The 22,316-nt window shown below is 41.6% G+C and overlaps 3 protein-coding genes across 3 annotated transcripts in view; 2 read left to right on the top strand and 1 right to left on the bottom strand.

Moving 5' to 3' along the window:
• Nucleotides 1-22,316, top strand: part of LOC126910446 (lysine-specific histone demethylase 1A-like) — a 357,992-nt gene that overhangs the window by 154,391 nt on the left and 181,285 nt on the right. The window lies entirely within an intron of this gene.
• Nucleotides 1-22,316, bottom strand: part of LOC126895208 (uncharacterized) — a 99,084-nt gene that overhangs the window by 49,477 nt on the left and 27,291 nt on the right. The window lies entirely within an intron of this gene.
• LOC126907735 (toll-like receptor Tollo) lies at nucleotides 8,659-13,678 on the top strand. The gene has a single exon (XM_050689701.1). The coding sequence runs from the start codon at nucleotides 8,994-8,996 to the stop codon at nucleotides 12,825-12,827; it is 3,834 nt and encodes a 1,277-aa protein (XP_050545658.1). The 5' UTR covers nucleotides 8,659-8,993; the 3' UTR covers nucleotides 12,828-13,678.

Below are 22,316 nucleotides of genomic sequence, written 5' to 3' on the forward strand. Positions count from 1 at the left end.
AGGCAGTCCATGTATAATATACATATATAATCAGTAAGAACATTGAGCGCGGTCTTCGTGATTTCCACAGAGACCCCAAAACACATTAAAAAATTGGGAGAGACGCCCGATAGCTTTTATAATTCACAGGACGGCGACGCTACACGGCGTGCCGTACACTGGTAAAAAAATAAAATAAAAGAAACAAGCGAACCAAAGAGAATTTTAAACAGCACTGTATTATTATATAATGAGCAGACATTAAATAATAATATCAAATATTCCGAGAAAAAAAACACATTCAAAATGTAACGTTTCCATAGTCAATGCTTTATAAAATTTTATCAAGACCTAAACTGTCACATTAATTTAATAAACCAAAACGCGCTTTATTATTTAACAGTTAGAAACGAAGTGTGTCTTATAGAGAGCAAGTATGTTGTTCGACAACTAAAAAATTTAAAATGAAATAAATCACACCAGTCGACAAAGGTAAAGTCACATATAAATATAAATTTTCGACCTTACGTTACTTGGCACCCAAGACGTCCTACTGTCACCACGAGCACTATTTTTATGGGCATAAAACAAACATTAAAAATCGGTAAATTATTATAACCCTCGATTCTTAAATACAGTCTTTTTATTATTCGTCAACAGGATTGTAACAAGTTTAATCAAAATTATTGTACCACATAAACGAGTTTTACCACAATAAAATATAATAATATTAGCTGTCGCCCAGTTTATCGTATAAAATTATTTACTACCAAAAAAGTATATATATACATATCCTAAGTACGGACCGTTACACGACTTTGTATTTATCAGCATTGATTAAAATAACTAAAATGAAAATAAAACAATTTTGAGATACGAAATCCATTAAACTCGCTAGGCTCTGCTACATTGTAGCTGCAGCCATAACGTTATTAATTTATTAATAGATATAAAAATATCAATTACAAAATCTTGAACATATCGGTTTGTTTGTTTTATTAACAACTTAATTAAAATTTTTATTTCATTTACCAGGCAATAAAAACAATATTAGGATAAGCAAATATTTTTTAAACCGCTTTCCAAAACAAACAAACAGCACTTTTGAAGTTAAAATCAAAGGAATGCTGCGGCCATGGCCATTATTTATTTTTAACTGCGTTACGCTACTAGTGTTTACCATAAAAAAACAATCTAAAAACATATTATAAAATAAAAACTATGCGCCTAGGGGAATATGTCACATACAGTTACGGTCCTTCACTTTTCATGGCTAGGTAGTCAAAAGGGAAAAATATGAATNTACAGTTACGGTCCTTCACTTTTCATGACTAGGTAGTCAAAACGGAAAAATATGAATACACTTATGGCCTTTGCCTATGCAAAGGGATTCGGGCTCGTATTGGAAACGTACAAAGAAATGGATGAGAAATGTCGACCGCGATATTTATGAAACGTGATGATTATCTGCAGTGCTCCTGTTCGGGAACGACCGGATTCTTCAGGTCTAGGAAAAAGGATAGTGGCAACAGAAGAAATATTGACAAACAGATGAACAAGAACCCGAACTAAACGGTCCATGACGACTGACATTGACCACCTAGTAGAAGTACACATCACACAAAAACACCAACACCGGCGTGAACCGGCTTCCTATGATAATAACGATAATAGTAATTTATTAAATCGGCTGCCGATGAAATGGTTATCGATGATATATATGTATTTTTATACCTTTTTTTTTTTTTATATCCATTTGTTTTGGACCACTACTCGGCGAGTACTAGTAGTTGTCAACGCAAGTCGTTAATATGAAAACCGTGTCGCAGTGCAAATCAATTTTTATGGTCAACGCCAAAATACATCATTTATTCTGTTGAACAAACAATGACGGCGGCGGCGGCATCGAAGGAATTGTCTAGAAGAATAGCACCACCATGTGCTTCGTTGCGGTAAACGAGTAGAAAAAAAAACCAATAACACATCACCCAACCAAGTTCCTCTTTTTCTTTGTTGGTCTCTAACATTTTTACATAGTATCCGAATTAATGATCGGACGACAGCGACGACACACAAAAGACAGTGTACTACGTTCGGTGGTGGTCCTTGACACACGGCGACGATGGTAGTCGACGTTAATGAACACGAAAAATGCCCGAGAAAATCGTGTAATAGATGAATTTCGGGCGACATCGATATTGCACGCATCCGGATTTTCAATGAACACAATGGTATACCCGCAAAGAAAAATCCGCCCCCTAATAGTACAGTAGTAGACCCTCGTCTTTTGTCGTGTCCGTCTACTATTATAATTTCATACGTAATCCTTCGCACAACCTCTTCGTCAGTGGTTGCGTCGGGTGCAGCTAGAAAAATAATAGATCATGTACGAAAATCGTTTACTAAGTCGGCGTGATAAATGATCAACGGAACCACAAATAAAGGCGTTAACGAAGATTTAGTGCCTACCTAACACTGCATGAAATCGAGTCACAGAATATAACGACGAGGTTTGTTTACAAGTGTATTTGAGACGATATTAAAAAGCTTCGGATATTTTATGGCAATGCACTTGAGTCACAAAGTCAATATTAATTGCACAGTCGTCGGGCAAAGTTATTTTAATAGGAGACAGTTTGACAGACACTACTTTAAAATTCAAGTCGATATATATATATATATATATATCAAATAAATACTGTATATTTGTGCGGTTATAGAACTTTAAAAAAAAAAATGAAGTATAAATAAATTTTCTAAATCATTTGCGCGTTTCTCAAATTACTATGAATGTAAACTTGTGAGAACTGGTTTGTGTCCAAAACGCGTTACAATTTTACAGGTAAATTTCATAACGTTTATTGACCTGACGAACGCAATGTGAGCTAATCATCAATACGGTCTTCATAAATCTTCAAATGTACCTGGACGTAACACGTCCTGTGCGGTTACACGTACGACGTCGAGAGTAGTGACCAAGTTTTGATTGCCTTACATAAAAAATGTGATGTAGGACTATTGCGGTTTCAGTCCTACGGGTATCATTTATTATTTTGGCATAAACACGTCTGCAAAATCTAAACGTTTTCAGTACTATTTTTTATGTAACTCACCCTGCGTTCGTGTGCTCTATTAACACTGTTTTTACAACAAAATTCGTTTACCTAAAAAAAATAAAAAACGCTTTAATTAATTCCATTATAAATTATTTTGTACAGAAATAGAAACAACAACATTTAGTGTACACGGCTTGTGATCGACGTAAAGGCAACACGTGTTTAGTAAGTATTTTTTTTTTCAAGTCCCATGTCTCTCCATAGGGAACACGTTGCATCGTTAATAGGCAAGCACCCGCCCCCGTCGCACTCCAAAAATCGTGTTAATGGAGCGTCTCCCGTGTACAGTATATTTTTAAATAACGCAATATTATTCTTCAGTAGACGGGGCCCAATGGTGTCTCGTGTGATTTATGTACTTCAAACGGATGCTATTCTCAGTGGAATAATGAAATATTTAATAATTACGATGATAGCAAAGATATTTGTAAGAGCAACGGACGACAGGAAAAGCAAAACACACTCACACACATGTGTTGTGCAAAATATGCCATGCGGGGCGGAATAATGGTGGGGGGGGTGTGGATAGGGAGATCACGAAGGACGCACGACGGGCTCGCGACGACTGATGAATGTGTGTGTGTATATTAGCAATGTAAGACACGTGAGACAGTATGAAACTGCAAATTTTGTCAGCACGACACAGTACAGATTAATGAAATTTGAAGTTCTAGCGTTGAACAATGTGATATTGATACACGATTCGGTTTTTTTGAATTCTTTAATGATGTAGTCATGTGAGCTTCGTTATATCCTATTGTAAAACAATAAAGAGCCGCATGGATTCATAACGAGTAAATAATAACTAGATCGACTTTGGAAACGCTCGAATGAACTGAAAAAACCTTAGCAGAGAAACTGTCTAATTATAGGCCCTGTACTTAGAATTCAAACTGCGTAGATATTTTTCTAACTTTCATGTTTTACGGTCGGCAGCAGGAATTAATTATCGTTGCAAAAATACTAAGTATAACAAAATAATTTGATTTATACGTTTGAATTTTGAAACTACATTAATACATGAAACCTTACGGTTTAGTAAGGTTGTAATTTTTGAAACAGGTAAATTATAGTTTTAAATTGCCGACGTTGGACACATACGAATAAATCATGGAACATTACTAAACATTAAAAAACGCAACTATCGCAAGCGTCGGTTTATTGACATGATTAGACCGCAAAATGTCAAATGGCGAATGACCTTTTTATAAAAAAAAATTACATAAAAGTAAGTATGAAAAAAATATATATAATGCAACATTTTTGAAATATGTATTTTACAATTGGTCTACAAAATATGTGGATTTTGAATGTTAGCCATTGTATTTTTGTTAGCACGATTGAATCAATGAGAAACTCAATAAAAAATTGTTTGTCCGTTTGTTATGAACTATATCGGAAATAGGACCTAACGTCACCGGCACGTAATAGTAAACTAAAAAAAAAAAATATTAATACACTCAAAATAAAAAGACACCTTAATGCCCTATAGAGAATTGATGGTTTTTTCATTGAACAAAAAATATCCATGCAATTTTTTTAAAATGATGAATGGAGTACATATTTTGTAGCAAGATTTGAAATTTTATTACACTAAATCACACTACAAAATTACAACGATTTTATTTTCCAGTGTAAGCTGAACAACTCAAGTTGAACAATTATAAAACCATACAACATGTACTGCGGTTGTTTTCGACGTAGTGTACTACACACAGTTGAAACAAAACAAATATAAGACGAGCTTTAAGGTACTTATCACGTAGACAACGGCGGAGTTGGACTGGCATGTGCCCCCAGTGACCTTTTNAGTTGGACTGGCATGTGGCCCCAGTGACCTTTTTGTGTTGACTTTTCGGTCACGATTCGTTTGTGTCCATAAGCACACGCCGCCGACTAAGGGAAATCAGCGTATAACATCATACACACAAGGCGGAAAAAAACCTCACCGGTTTTCATATCCATGCAAACATCATATTATCTTTTTTTGTAATATTTATGTATGCCCAGAGCGCCTTTAAGGTCGTTGCGTTCTCCTACGGTATTCCGCGTTTATCAAAAACCAATCGACACACAATGCAAATTCTGTATAGGACGGGCTTTTGGCCGAGACAAAATACCGGCGGGTAATCCATATAGTCACAGCCTATGAGTGCAGAGATCCCAGCTCATCTGGCAGGGCGATTTCTGTTAGAAAAAAAAAAAAAACGGAGGTAGAAAATAAAGTGATACACGATGCGTGATGATCGGATTTCTAGACTTCCGAAAGGGGTAACGCGTTCGAGTGTATAAATAAAAACAGATTGCATTGACAAATACACTCCTCGTGCTTATTATAAAGGTACACCCCGACATGGATTCGTGACCGAACCGATTGCATTGAGCTTATCGGATAGGCTGCTGTTACAACCGTATGTGCGAAGGGTAATAGAATTTTCCGCTCGAGAGAATCGCACAAGCCGATCGCCTATGCAAACGGACAGGTTAATTGAAATCTGCGAGCGAAAAAGCCGCGGCGACCGTTTTCAATAATTGGAAACTGATTATTTTTTATACTATCTCCAAACGCGTTTATGTCGGAGTTCGTTTTCAATTAAGTCCGTCCGATTTGTATCAAACGGATAATACCGTTTTATTACCTGTCAACATGAACGCAAACAAAAAACAATTTGCCACCACCACTCGGACAAGCCGACACGACAAGCTACCGAGGAACGACCGGACGTTGAAATCTCTAGGAAAAACCCAATATCGAATTTCTGCGCGATTGATTAAAAATAACTGACCCGGTGTTGAATTACTCGACCGACAACAATTGCGCCCAATCAAACACATGCCAACAAATCGTTTGTCTGCGATTCATCAGTACGTAGTGTAAACAATAACAAAGCAAAAGAAATCTTACACGGCCAGTACGAAGACAAGTGCTGACCGGCTGCCCGTTAAATTGTTATTGACGGGTATTCTGTTACGCAACTACCAAAAGCCCATAAGAGCCGAGACCGAGTGAACGTCGGCCGGTGTGCTTGAACTTGTGCCGTTCGTTACGGGCTCTGTTAAACGATACACCCTGCCGTTAATTACCCCCCCGGAGGAACGTTCGGTATACTTCTTATTTCCATGTTTATTTTCTTCTTTTTTTTTTTACCTATAAGGTTGTCGACATCGTTAACTCCTCCCATACGCATTGTAATTACACAAGCCCACGTGCAGTAGGTTTAATGACAACCGAGCATTATAATATCGTTATCAGATCGCTGTCGTTTGGCCGCGGCATACCAATGCGCACCGCAGTCCCGACGATGCCTCCGAGGAAACGGAGCTCGTATACGATAAAAAAAAAAAAACGGATCGAATATAAAAAAACAATCTATTTAATTACAAACACACTTATGTCTCGGGGCCAGTCGAACCTATAGCCGACGCCGTCGAGGGGGTTTGCTGTTTGGCCATTAGTTGGCGATAGAAAAAACAAAACATCCCTCCAAAGTCAACAAATGAGTAAATTAAAAAGTTCAGAAAACAAACAATCGGTTTTATTTTTACAAATGTATTTCTAGATGAAATTAGTCGAGGTATTTTTTACACATTAAAAACCCGTTTATTGTTATTTTTTCAAAACGACTGCAACAGCTGAATCCTGTCAGCTGTAAGTTCAGTACATTAGTATTCGACCTCCCACAGTAAAAGTCTACCGACCCTATAAAAGCCCATTGAAAACGATTCGTCGTGCTCGTCACCGACGCGACGGCGAAGAATTCGCACGGTAAGAATCGGCATTAATCTATTTTTATCCGATGCGTCTAAAAACGGGTGAATTATGGGCCGTAAAAAACACCGCGCTAATTTCGTGTCTAATGATATGAACGCGCAAGAGGGTCCGTCCGATCCGTTATAAATCATAAACACTACCGCGGTGGTTAGGGTTTTAAAAATGCATTTTTTAACTGTATAAAATATATTATTATGTTCAGACGGTGTCGGAGCGCAGTCGTCACCTGGTCCAACGTCGACCGTTCAGGTGGTAGTCGGTCGCACAGGCGTTTTTAGCACGGGTCGTAGGATGAAATATAGCCCGGAGTGGGGTGGGGGTGGGGGTACAGTGAGCAGTTTTTCATTCCGCCTTCGGGTCCCGTTGCATACAATAAGAGCCCAGCGTATGTTAAACACTGCGGTACTCGTTCCGCGTCTTTTGAAAATCCAAATCGACGGCCGGCTCCTTTACGATCGGTTCAAAAGTAATGATAATATATAGACGTCAAATTAAATAAAGGAACATCGGTCAGAGCTGCGGGACGGACCGGGAAAGTAAATATTTTCCAGAAATCCAGACAGGTGAAATCGATATTGCAAACGTTGTCCAATTATGTTGCATATTGCAGCAGTATTACAATAGCTTAATCTTACAATATTTGACATAATAGAGTACAAAATTAATGTCCATTTAGAGATACGTTTTGCAAGATATCTGCAAAACATTTGTACATTCACACGTGCCCCCGTTTGATTTTTTTATTTACATTATCCCTGTAGTCGTTATCACGTTTACTACGGCAGTACGAATCTTATACATCTCTTTATCGAAGTTCAAATTGCAAAACTTTCTGACTGAATATAAAAAAAATATGTGATACTATACGCACTAGCTGGTACAAATGTATTTTACAGGCGATAATATCAGCACACAAGAAAGACGATAACTCCGAGGAATTTTCTAATTATCCCCGAGTTGTAATAATAATACCAATAGGCGGTATTATCGTTAAAATAAATTTAGTATCCAAATCGATTGGAACACACGCTGAGAAGTATCTTAACGACACGGTGCGCTCTCTTTCATGTGACTTAAATGTGACGTCGAGCGCCGATAAGTCCGATCGCCAAAGACTTACAAAAAAAATTGTTATGTACAACGTCGTAGTCGTATTATTGTTTATCGTGGCACGTTGCTTTTTAATAATAATTCAACGACTTGTCAACTCGACAGCATCCACTCGTCATGTTCATTACGCACCGTCGTTGACGGCGCAAATAAACGACTCGAGTGTGGTTTTTAAGAAAAAAAAAATTTGTAACCANAAACGACTAGAGTGTGGTTTTTAAGAAAAAAAAAAAATTTGTAACCGTTTGTAGGTTTTTTTAACGCGCGTTTAGTCAAAACATTGTGATTTTTACATTTTACCAAGTGTTTTGCATGTTAAACACTAATAACATTTGAGTATCTCTAGACGACACGTTCGTAGTATGTATCGTACTAGTGTAACAACACCTCGTCGAGACGAACGCGGCCAACTGATGTAGTTAGGACTATGATGTAGTGCTGCTGCAGCAGCAGCACCACAAATATTGTTGTACACGTAGGGAAGGGGTGCCCTTATGTTAAGTAGGTGTTAAAATTGTACCGGCCGAACGTACCAGGGCAAATAGAACAGACCGCTGTGGAAACAAGACGACCCTGGCGGCGGCGGTGAGACTCGTTGTATGCATGTGCGGACCATTATACTGTACACCGTCGTGGAAGGGGAAACGGCGGCGGCAGCGACGAGCACCGTACAGACGGCAACCAGTCCTCCGAGACGTTTTCAGTCTTCGAGTGCCGACCGTCCGATTTGGTTCACATACGCGTGCGTGTCAGTGTTTGGTGCTCGTAGTCATATATCGTCAGTTTTGGATTAACTATTATAATGGATATTATTACAATGTCGTTGCTATTATTCAGTGCGTCCGTGAGTGTTCAAGTGTCGTTGCGATGAAAACAAGTCATTGTCGTTATAATTGTTCGTTGATGTCTCTCGCGGCGGTCGTTTGACATTCGTCGATTTTTCTAATGGTGTTCAGGTGATCAAAAAGTGTTATTAGTTTTTTTTTTTTCCCGCCGTCGCCATAATATCGCGTACAATGGCTCTGACGTACGCTACGGTGCTAATGAGCTCGGTGCTGTTGGTCATGTCTGCTTCGCTCAGCAAGACTTTGCGGCACAAACCGCCCAACGAGTGCGAGTGGATGGCCGTTACCGCGTACGGTGACGAGTCCATCATGTCCCAGACGGTGTCCGACGAACAAGAAGTGGCCCTGCACTGCCGGGTGCGCACTATGAATTCCGAGCTGGAAAAGACCAATTTCAGTATAATACAACCGCAGTACACGGTCAAGCTGAAGATCGAGTGCAACGGGCAGCTGTACTTGCTCAGCTCGCTCGGCATCGGCACGTTCCAAACGCTCATCGATCTCAAAGAGCTGTCCATCGAGTCGTGTAAATTAAACAACTTGTCGCCCGAGTCTTTCCGCGGCCTGAGACAACTGCGTAACCTCACCGTCGTTACCCACAACAACGACTGGCCGTCGGTCAGCATGCAACTGCAGTCCGACACGTTTCTCGATGAGCTCAGCATGCTGGAACGGCTGGACCTGAGCCACAACAACATGGTCAAGCTGCCCGAGGGCGTGTTCTGCTCCTTGCAGAATTTAATGTACCTGAATTTGACGCGAAATCGGCTGAGACACTTGGAGTTGTTCCACTTCGGTTCGTCCGGCCAACACAAGTGCGGCGCCGACCTGACCGTACTCGACCTGTCCTACAACAATTTCGATTCCGTCAACTCGCAAGTGTTCTCGCATTTGGCCAACTTACAAGAGCTGTACTTGCAGGGCAACGTGTTGTCCGTGATCGGCGACCACGGGTTCGACGGCCTATCCGCGCTGAACGTCCTGAACCTGGCGTCCAACAGACTGGTCAACTTAGCTCCCGAACTGTTCGCCGACTCGCGCGACTTGCACGAGATGTACTTGAACAACAATTCCATCAACGTGCTGGCGCCCGGCCTTTTCAACGACTTGTCTCAGCTGTTGATTTTGGACTTGTCCGAAAACCAGCTGACCGAAGAATGGGTAAACGCGGCCACGTTTACCGGCCTGGTCCGCCTCGTGATTTTGAGCCTGTCCAACAACAACATCACCAAGTTGGACTCGATGATCTTCCGCGATCTGTTCCGTCTCCGGTCGTTGCGTCTCGACAACAACGGCGTACAGTTTTTACCGGAGAACATGTTCTCCTCGCTGACCGACATGAGAACGCTGGTGCTGTCCAGCAACAAATTGACTCGCGTCGATCAGTATACGTTCGACGGGTTGCCCTCGTTAAATCAACTTTCGCTGGACAACAATCAGATACAGTACATCGATCCCGAGGCGCTCAGGAACTCTACCGATTTGGAGTACCTGCACTTGAACGGCAACAAATTGTACGACGTTCCGGCCGTGTTGAACAACGTGCCCAATTTAAAAACGCTCGACTTGGGTTACAATCAGATCACGGACATTTACAACACGTCGTTCCCGGTCATGAACCAGCTGATCGGATTGAAACTTTTGAAAAATCAAATTTCAAACGTGTCCAAAGGCGTTTTCGATCGTCTGCCCGAACTACATCTGATCAACTTGGCCAACAACAAAATACACAAAATCGATGCCGGCACTTTCGACAACAACACGCGTCTAGTGGCCGTCAGGGTGGACGGCAATTACTTGCGTGACGTCAGCGGGCTGTTCTCCAAACTGTCCAATCTCGTTTGGCTCAACATTTCGGAAAACTTGCTGGAGTGGTTCGACTACGCGCTCGTACCGAACGGCCTGCAATGGCTAGACGTGCACGGCAATCAAATCACCGAGTTGGGTAACCACTACGAACTGGAAACCCAATTGACCGGCTTCGACGCCAGCAACAACAAGCTGACCGAAATCACCGGCAGCTCCATTCCGGACAAAGTACAAAATCTATACTTGTCCAACAATCAGATATCGAAAATTCAGTCGTACGCTTTTTTCAAAAAACCCAATCTCACTCAAGTGGACTTGACCGGCAACCGACTGAAGACGCTCAACCCTCAGTCGCTGAGGATATCGACCATACCGCCGGGGAGACCAATGCCTCAGTTCCAAATCGGCAACAACCCGTTCGTTTGCGATTGTTCAATGCAATGGCTGCAATCGTACAGCGTCGAGCCCGACCGAAACAAGCCAAAGTTGGTCGACTTGGACACCGCCACTTGCGAAGTGATCTACAACCGCGGCGAGTCTCGGGTGTTGTTGAAAGAGGCGTCGGAAGATCAATTCCTCTGCCAATACGAAATGGAATGCGCAAAACGCAGCACTTGCGACTGCTGCGATTTCGACGCCTGCGACTGCAAAATGATCTGCCCGACCAACTGTACTTGTTTTCACAGCGTCAGCTCCGCTTCGAACGTTGTCGACTGTTCCATTGCGGGTTACGTGAACCGCGTGCCCGACAAAATACCGATGAACGTCACAGTTCTCTACTTGGACGGCAACACCATAAAAACGTTGAGTTCGCACAGNTTGGACGGCAACACCATTAAAACGTTGAGTTCGCACAGTTTTTTGGGCCGCAAAATTTTAAAGGTCCTTTATCTGAACTCGTCCAACGTGGAGCGCGTACAAAACCGCACGTTCCTCGGGCTAAAGGAGCTCGAAGTTCTTCATNGCGTACAAAACCGCACGTTCCTCGGCCTAAAGGAGCTCGAAGTTCTTCACTTGGACGATAACCGCATTTCAACGTTGTACGGCGACGAGTTTTACGGTTTGGACAAACTAAAGGAACTGTACTTGAATCACAACAGGATTACGTACATAAACAGCACTACGTTCAGGTTCCTGCAGCAGCTGTCCGTTTTGCGATTGGACCACAACCGTATCGCTCAGTTCCCGGTGTGGCGGTTGTCGCCGACGCTGACTCAGCTCACGCTGGCCGAGAACCCATGGAGTTGCAGTTGCGATTTCGTCCAACAAATGCGCGAGTTCCTGCAGTACGCGGCCGACGCCGTCGTCGACGACGAACAGGTGCGGTGCATCGATCACTCGGGCGGTTTTTACATGTTCAGTGACAACACGACGGCGTGCGGACCGACCACGCCGATGAACGAAAAACAGTTCAACGGGTCGTCCAACTCTATCGAAGGGGCGTTGAACGGCGGCAATCTGACGGTGCCCACAAAAACAATAGTTCAACGCACCGACTTCCAGGACTACGTACCCATATTGATAGTTTCGTTCTCGGCAGTGTTCTTCATCGTCGTGGCCGCCATGATGGTGTACGTTTTCCGTCACGAAATGAAAGTGTGGTGCCACTCGCGGTTCGGCGTCCGCATATTCTGCAAGAACACCGAGTTCGAGATGGACGAACGCGACAAGCTCTTCGACGCGTTCGTCAGCTACAGCTCCAAGGACGAGGCGTTCGTTGTCGAGGAGTTGGCGCCTATTCTGGAAAACGGCGATCCGTCGTACAAGTTGTGCTTGCACTACAGAGAGTTCCCCGGAGGTGGTTACATTACCGACACCATTTCCCAAGCCGTCGAGTCGTCCAAACGCACCATCATGGTGCTGTCCGAAAACTTCATCAAATCGGAATGGTGCAGGTACGAATTCAAGGCGGCCCATCATCAGGTGCTCCGGGACAAGAGGAAGAGACTGATAGTTATACTTCTGGGAGAGGTGCCCAACAAAGATCTCGACCCGGACATCCGTCTGTACCTCAAGACCAACTCGTACTTGCAATGGGGCGACAAACATTTCTGGGAGAAGCTCAAGTTCGCGCTTCCGGACGTGCCAAACAACCAGAAGCCGAAAAACTTCAACCACAAACATCATCACCATCACCATCACCACCACAGGGGTGTACACAACAACTATTCAAGACCGCTTGCCATTCACATATGATAATTATACGGTATGAATACTTATGTTGCCTTTATAACTTAAAAACACATTTGTGATATTAGATACCTAGTGACTTAACTGTAAATTTAATAATTATATTTTAATCCAATTGTAAAGTGTACAAAATCGTGGCCAAGAATGCCAACCATTCCTGAATAATCATAATTATTTTGTAATAAATGTTTTTTTTTTTATAACCTCTTATTATAAACTTTTATTTTGTATAAAGATTAATGTAAATAACATATTAGAGTCCTACTCCGAGTCATTACTATTAGGATAGAAATTATTTGTTTCTTGAATTTCATTGTTTCGTTTCAACACTAAAAAATTCCGAGTACATAAAATATAAGTATTTTAATCAAATCAATTTGAATAATTAACTATAAACCGATATTTGTATACTTTCTACTATGATGTTTTTTTACAATAAATTATATTTAACTTGAAAAAAGAAAATATTTTTATTTATATACACACATGTATACATTATTAATAAAATTAATGTTATCATAAAAGGTTTATAGTTATATTTATAACAACGATTTTAACTGTATGTCGCGGGGTTAGTTACCTAGTCTAAGATATTTTATGTACTTTTGGTCTTTTAAATACATTTATATATAGCCAGACTTGTAAATTTTCAAAAATAGAACATGTTTGTAAACGACGGAGAAATGCCATTTTTTCATTTGTTTAATTATTATTTATTTTTTTTTTTTTTTGTAAGAAGACTATAATTTCTAGATATTAGAAAATTGTTGTGATATAGTGTTTGTTAATTTAATTGACTGAAATTCGTTAAGAAAAACGATTGTTCAGTGAAATAAAACAAAAATAATTAATTTAAACCTGTTGTTATTATTTGTATTGATAAGAAGACATTCTCTAGTTTTAAGATTAAACTATGTATTTTTTATACACGAGGTGCACGAGTAAAAAAAAAAAGGTATTGTAGAAAACGAGTGTGATGAAATAAAGTAAAAAATAAATACACAAAGTCCATCGATATTAATCATTCGGTGCATCACAGCGTATATACAAGTCCGATACGGTATGATAACGAATGAATAAGAACATAACATCATAGGAAATAATAATACGTGTGCGCGCACATGTGGTGGTGCTCCAAGAGAGCGAGTACAATATATCTAGTAACTATCTATTTTGCTATGTTACAAGCACCGACTATATTAAAATATAGTTTTCATCTGGTCTGCGGTATAAGGTCGTCGAGATGATTTTAACCCGGTGCTATCCTATTGGATAGAAGAACAACCACACGAATGTGATATCAGATAGTGTCAAAACGCCATACATCGTGGCAGCGGCCCATTGATCATTGTGAGTACACGTTGGCAGATACCGCAGTGTAATTATTATTATTATTATTTCGATTAATTTTGACGTTTATTATGCGGTATCCAAGTAAAAACTTCCGAGATATTCCAAAGAGATTATTTTCCAGTCAGATTTTCGTTTAGGTCCACCGTTTTAGGAAGCGACCTACGATAAGGTGGTAACAGAACTCTGTCCGTTCCAGTTTTGCTGCTATCAATAATTCACGACAAAAAAATACGGTCGATCCAAGTTTCGATTTTTCGTAACCCCTTAAACGGTTACACGAATTGCCGACGCGGCTAAGTAGCGTACTAGTTCTTCGCACCTTAGGCCAACCTCCTTCGCTCGATATGATTTATAATAAAAAGCGAGTACGCAAGTGTTCCAAACGATACACAACACTGAAATTATTCAATATCATAACGCGAGTATCTGCTCTCGAGTATTTTTATACGAACATAAAATATTTTTTATGATTTTGTTTTTTTCTCTCTAGGGTTTGCCCCGTCGGGTCAGTATTATAACGACGTGGACGGATGATTGTTATGCCTGTATGATCAAACTGATTAGCGGAACAGTAATAACACGTTGGGCAACGATCCTTGGCGCTGTTTAGACCGGGCAATTTATTGCTGCCGCAGCCAAGTATGATTAGCGGTGGAGGAGGCGCGGGGGATTTTTTTCTCTTTTTACGGTGTGCATCTCCTCGATCTCCGTCGCACTCGCGGTCGTCTGTCCGCTATGTGCAACGCGCAACCAACGTACTCGTGTATGATATTATTATTATCATTATTATTATTATTATTATCATTACGATGATGCTGCACAGCACGAAAAGTGGCCCAGTTGACGGAGAGAACGAGCGACGAACGATGCAGTCGTTAACGTCGCCGTCGAGAGGGCGGAAAACGTTCACACCTGAAGAATGTTTCTAGTGCCTAACGACAATTACACACAACGTTACAAATGAAAAGACAAAACAACAATAACAAGTGGAATATCTGCATCGCGGTCGTAGGGGAACATATATTGCCCGGACTAATGATGATTTTGTATTTTCAGATCATAAGACAACATTACATTAACGTCCTACGGGCAACGTTAACGATCCATATGGTGTACTTTCCATTAATCATATCGACTACCTGCTCGCACGTCCTTGTCGCCTCTGTAGTCATTACTACAGTATTGCGAGTGTCGCCACCGTATCTATTTTTGTAGTTTTTTGTTGCTTGCAGATAATATTTCTATGGAAATGACTTTGTACGGTTTATCTGAAAACGGTTGAAAATCATGTGTGACGGCGACATTGTGGGTCCACGGAAATAATTATTCCATCGATCACGGGGTGATAATAATCTTGTAAAGGGATTTCCAAGAACAATTAAAAAAGGTTAAGTTATATTAAATGGACACGAAGATGTTCAAAGGAACACAATAAGCGTACGCGCGTGCAGTGTTTTTTTTTTTTTAATGCGATTAAAATGTACTTTTTTTTATACACCGAGAGATTCGATCTTGTACGGTTTTTGAGCTTAATCATTGTCGGCGAATCCATCATTTAATCAAAGAACAATCGAGTGTTCCCCACGACAACATAACAACAACGGCGCACACACGCGGACGGGTTTGGAAACTAATAGTTTTTAATATAATTACATTTCTCACGTGTTAACGGTAACAAACGTACATACGCAACAATGTGTCTAAATGATAATAATTTATAGGTGGTGCTCATCGAGAAATAGGTGTATTACAAATTATAATATAAGAGGACGACGCTGTGAGGTATACAAACGTCGTTTTCAGGGTCAGGTACCGACAATAATGAATACACGCCGGGTTAAACGGGTTGGGGGTAAAAAACACACTGTTGTTTAACACAAAGAGGCGCGTTTTTAAAAACGAATTACCCACTCTACCCAATAAGGGAATCGAACAAAAATAAAAGAAAGCGTTCGAAAACGCACGTGGAAGTTATTAGTTAGGATCCGCCATGTTTCCGGACACGAGAAACGCTCACCCTAAGCCAATGCGTCCTATCGCCAAGGGGTTGCACCCCTTTTTTATATTCGCCATTTCCTTCCCCGCGTAATGTCTTCAATTAGTTTTATTACACATGCGCGACGTTCAATAAATCAAAACGGCATTTTTTCATTTTCAATAATCCCGCAGTTGAGGGTCTTTAGCGGCCACCTGATCGCTTAGGGTGGGAGGAATTCCACGACAGCCCGTCATCGCGCGGTAACCACGTACTCGGTACATGGCCAATGTGGTCCAAAACGCGGATGATGTTCATCGATCAAACCGGTCCTGTGCACCGACCGGCTGTGCCCGTCGTCATGCCCAAGCGCACGTTGTTTTCCGTATACCTATTTAGCTGACCCGACACGGTATATGTGTGTGTATGCACAGCAATGCAGTGGGTCCCAAAATGTTGGCAGCTCCGTGTACGGCGGTAGAAAGTAGTGAGTGCGCTAGTGGAAGTCGAACGGCGACAGAAACACGATAATAAAAATACAAATTCATAGCAAAACCATTGTTCGGATATCGGACGGTTGAAAACAAAAAAAAAAAAAAACGGCGCTGCGCAACGAAGATCAATTAAAAAGAGAGCAATGCACGTTTTATTACCGTTCGGCCGCCGTATTCTTCTGCTGCTGCCACTCTAATTATACACCACGTTGGACTGTAACAACAATGGGAAAACGCGTTGTTTGATAATAACAAACACGGTTTGGTCGCGTCCGCCCCGTTCGTTCTCTTGCTCTCAGGTTTTGCCCACAAATGGGATCCACAGCCCCATCGGTACACCCATCGATCGGTCAAGTCGTATGCACTCTCAGTCCGGCCCATAGAAAAATGTCCGCATGTTTACCGGGTCACGGTGTTGTTATCGATCGTTCGGGTCTTCCGCGTTTATCGGAATTTCGTACGTGCGAGCCAGTCGCGATAGCGAACAGATAAAACGATTAGAAATTTGATAAGTACCCAAGCGGAACGGGTCGAAAGTTCCGCGTACAACCCAATGACCTACACACCGACGCGCACGAGGTAAAGACAAAACCAATTTTTGTTTTTATTTTCTCCTCTCCGGTTGGGTTTTTCAACGTGTAATTACTTTTACGAGCGCCCGTCGCGACTGACGGTGTCCGATTTCAAATAAACGCGTACCTACGGAAAATATTGGGCCGGTCGCGAAGAGGACACGACATTGAAATTACCGAGTTCTGGGTACGTTGGCTCCACTACAAAAGGCGTACCGAGTAAAATGATATCCCTAGGTGTTTTAAACGCGCTGTAATCTACAAGTCCCGCTGTGACAATCGCCGCGTCTCCTCTTCTCCTAGTAGCCATCGTAAAAATACATCAAAATATTGTTGCGAGTTATTTATTAAACGTGAACCGACAGGTACGAAAAGGCGAATTATTAATCGATGTGTTTGAAAACAACGCTCGGTTTGCACAGCAAGCAAAAATAAAAAAAACAATCTAGACAAGTGACGAAGACGGGCCGAGTAAAAACGAATTAATTAAATCTTATCTCAGATTGTTGTAGAGAGGGAAACGCGCAAAAATTCTAACGTTCCCGTAGTGATCGCAACGAGTACACTGTTTCCCAGAGGACTCGAATACATTACTGTTCTTCGGCCGATGAAAGTTTTGGATTTATTATCATTGTAATTATTGAAAATCAAAAAGTGTTAAAGAAGATGACTACAATAATAATACACGTTGATAGGCGGGACAATGTAAATAATATAATGATAATAATAGGTGCGTCGTGAAACACTTGCCGTAGGCTTTACCAGACGGTTGCTTCCACGCGGCTGCAAGTTTGGCTGTTTAAAGAATGAGCGAATAAATCATTTTGTTAATTACAAGGAATGAGTGGCATTCTCTGTGCGTGTACGAAAACGTCCGTCGTTTTGTACGCACACAACACAACGCGATAATTGGACGGTGTTTTTTTTTTTATTAATTGTGTTAACGATTATTTCAATAATAATTATGCGTTTTCGAAACGGATATTCGGCAAGCGGTAAAGAAAAAAAAAAAGGTTCGATGGTTGGCAAGCAACAGCAGCAGCACATAATGGGCGGCACGCCGGCCAGTAGTGATAGTCGGGCGACTTGAACGCCATTCAGCCCGTGTCAGAATTCGCGGCAACGGCCTCCAATTCCACCGAAACCACCGGAGTAACTGAAATATAATTGTACACATTACCCAAATGCGTACGAGCTATAGATTATTGCGGCTATTATAATTATCATTATACTTTTGTACAACTTGTATACGCTCAGAAAGCAGCTACCGCATATTACGACGTGTTCTGCACCGTATAAGAGTACCGTTTGCAGACAAAGTCGAAAAACGGACACTTGTCGATGGAGAAAACCGCATAATTATCATCCTGACGTATTAATGGCGGTATCTTGTTCACTTCTTTGTGCCGATGACTATTACAAAACGAACGTACCACCGTTTGTGTACCCAGTTAGTGCCATGTGGGTCCCTGGCGCGGACAACGCCTAAAAAACACAATAACAAACGTTTTTCGACTTGCGGTCAATCGGTAGCTATTAAGTCGTCTGTGCGCGGCAGTTGCAGCACAATAAAAGAAAACCAACGTTTATGAGACTACCAGAATAAAGGGTTAATACCGTAAACGAATGATTGAGATTACAACCTTCCCAACCGTCGGCCAATGGGCACCACTACAGTTACTGACGTACACAAATCATGTACAATAAGGCCACATGTATTTGAGTAAATGTCGAGTTCCGAGCAAGTACAAAGTACGTTCAACAAATTGTTCGCCAATTTTTACGGTCGCGAAAAAATACAACATTAATTTATTATCATATTTTATCGTTATTGGAACTGCGTTTAGCGCAACACACGCCGGCCGAAACAGCCGCGTCCGACGTCGTGTGCGCATTAATTACACTCTTTTAGCAGCAACGCTGCGGCGGTAGAATGCCACAAGATAAAAATCATATTTTTATTCACACAGCTAAATAACTAATAATTTTACAGGCGACCGGCACCACACCATCACGTGCAATAAGGTAAGTTATCTACGTCTAAACGTGTTGCGGCGGCAGTGCCGTGTGCGGAACGTCATCCGAAACCCGAAGCCCGTGCGTTGCTCTTCTAATACGTTTTTTTCTATGTAAACAAAAAACAAGACGCCCGAAGCTGCGTAGATTTTACGGCAAATACGAGGAAACAACACCACCGGTGGACGATGGAAAAAGATGTGTGTTCCGTTCAAACACCACACTCGGGCGTTGATGTCCTAAAACATTCACCTATCCGACACGGAGGGGTAGTGGCAAACAGCCGTGTGTACCTTTTGCCCGGACAATAGAGATACATGTCAGATACTATTATTATTGTACTGGCGACTGCGTCAAGAGGGTACGAGCGCAGTGCTCTCCTAGACGCGTTAGTTCGGTTGCCCGAACCCGAAAAGACTTCATTTATATGATACAACACATTACGCGGCCGAAGAATACGGCGGTGATATCGATCCGAAAGGAGGGGCCCTTCTTAAAATACTTTTGCGGCCCTCGAGAACAAAAAAAAAAAAAAACCAATCTCGGGTAAGAGCCGGTGTAAAGTACAATAATTTAGATTTGTTTGCGGGAGACCGGCGATGCGTGCGTAATGCGTAGACGACAGTGCGGTGGAAGGGGACCGAAATGGTAAATTAAATTAAACCGTTTTTTGACTGCAGGTTATTATTATTTTTCGGCTAATGTTTATTTCCGAGCGATTTAACTAAATTAACCCAACGCCGGGCGGAAGGGTTAGATACGGACAATGGAGACGGACGACAGCGCATCTGTCGTTGGAAAAAATATATAAAAAAGAATAGTAATCCGCACTAATAAATAGACACTGGGAAATAATTGTGGGCACGCATAATGAAACGTTCCGTTTCCGGGTGTCGCGTGACGCGCCAAAGTTATCTGTGCGAGTGACCGCCGAAACAATAAAAAAAACAGGAGACGGTTGGGTTCTCGACGAAAAATCGGTCTGTAAAAACATCACAATTACAAATAACCGACTAATACTTGTAATGACACTGTGTAAACAAGATATTTTCTTCACACGCGTTCATACATCATGAACCACGACCAGAACAAACATACACGAAGAACGTTCGTATGAATTCACATGAACCACGAGGATGTGTGTGTGCGCCGCGGTTATTATTATTTTACATCCAACCCCAATAATTACGGGCGTATCATCACGACGACCGCCGCCGCCGCCGAACGCGTTAACGAGATCGCCTTAAGTACAACAAGAGTTGGCCTCCTCTGCGCGAGGCTTTTTTACTCTCCGAACCGATACCGAGGACGTTGTTCGTGCACACGCATCTAAAAAAATTCATATCTGTACATCACACACAACGGGTAGGGTTTTACACGTTTGTTGGTGCGCGTGAGCGACCGGTGCGAGTATTGTAGTTTATGTCGGCGGCGCGACGTCGTTTCCAATTTATTAGTTTACTATTATTTATTGTTTCGTCCGACCGAATTAATTATTAAAAAACCCAAGAGTTGTTGTGGCCCGGGCGGACACCGCTTATGACTGCTTTACGAGTGTTTTCCATGATAATAATGTGCCGCGCCGTACAAGTTCTGAGCCGGTGATTATTATTATAACCGTGTCAGTAACGCTGACTCGTAGTGTTTTTTGGCGTTCGGTCCGGCCGAAATACGGCGGTCCCGAACACCCATAAATACCCTAAGCCTGCTAGTTCACCTCCCCATACATGTGCGGAATGGGCCCCGGACGGGATTTACAGTAAACCGCATCTCGTGCGTACAATACCGGCAACCGTTTAATCAACACGCTCCCCGGAGAGTGTACCCGTAAATGTGCGGCTTTATATCGATTGGTGAAATTGTTTTTTCCTTCCCTAATTTATGGCCGGACGCGATCCCTTGAACACATTAAAACATACAACGTTTCCGCGAGTAATCAATTTTTTTTCACACATCACTACTAACCGCCATTGTCGTATATCGTCGTCGGCGACGGGCAAATCGATATCATTAAATATCCCCTCCCCCATCTCGTTTATAAAACCGAGTTCCATGTTTCTTATCACGGGGTTATGACGGTATAATGTTTTGCCGTCTGCTGTCGACGCAACGGGCAAACGATTAAGCGAAACGGTTAAACGGCGACTTTTCATTTTTTTAATAAACATAAAAACCTCTCGTCTTAAGAGCCCACCGCCGTCATAATGCGGCTCCGAGAAACTCAATATCACCTGTGTCTCGCTTTCCGCGTACATTCGTGGATATTAAAAAGTCGGTCGGCTGCGCAATATCCCATTCTTTCGGCACTATAATAAATGTTTATATCGAAGAGCTCAATTCGCCGAAACTATTTTGCCGTTGGAGATATCAAAATTTGTGCGCTAAAAATAGCAGCAGCAATAATAAAAATAATGCGTTTCCAGCGCCGACAGTAACAAGAGAATTTCACTATTAAAGCGAAACGGTTGGAATTTGGAAATGGCGCATTCGAATCGCCGAATTACCAAGTAGTTCCAAAGCTGTTTTACCGATAATAACTAACGAAAAGCATAGGACGAGTAAAATATGAAATTTTGAAATAACGACATTCTAATTTTAAACGGCGTCGCGGCATGTTCACATACAGAAGAGCGATAAAAAATACAGAGAGCGCATAATATGATATGCGAATAGGTCGTAGATAAATATCTCCTTTGGTTTATTCCAATGGGTATCACTGCGTGTTGTGCACTTTGTATTCACTATACATAAATAAACGGATATTAATCAGATAATAACAATCGGTTAATTAGAATAATATCGAATTCAGGTGCGAGTTGGCAGGAGCCCGGCGATTGTGTGGAACCGAAAAGGGCGGAATGACGCCCGGCGATTTACAACCACATAATTTACGATATAATTAAGAGGTCACTCGTGAACGGCCAAGATAAAAAAACAAATGAAATTTTATAATAATATTTTAATGGTAATAATATATTTCACCGATGCGCTACGCAGCCAGGCGCTGTGGCAGGTAATACATACTTCCGCGAAAACCGGTACTGTAATGTTATGTGTGCTTATTTTTTATTTATTTATTATGAAA

The sequence above is a fragment of the Daktulosphaira vitifoliae genome, unplaced genomic scaffold (assembly GCF_025091365.1).
Source record: "Daktulosphaira vitifoliae isolate Bord-2020 unplaced genomic scaffold, ASM2509136v1 Scaffold_1, whole genome shotgun sequence".
Lineage (NCBI taxonomy): Eukaryota > Metazoa > Arthropoda > Insecta > Hemiptera > Phylloxeridae > Daktulosphaira > Daktulosphaira vitifoliae.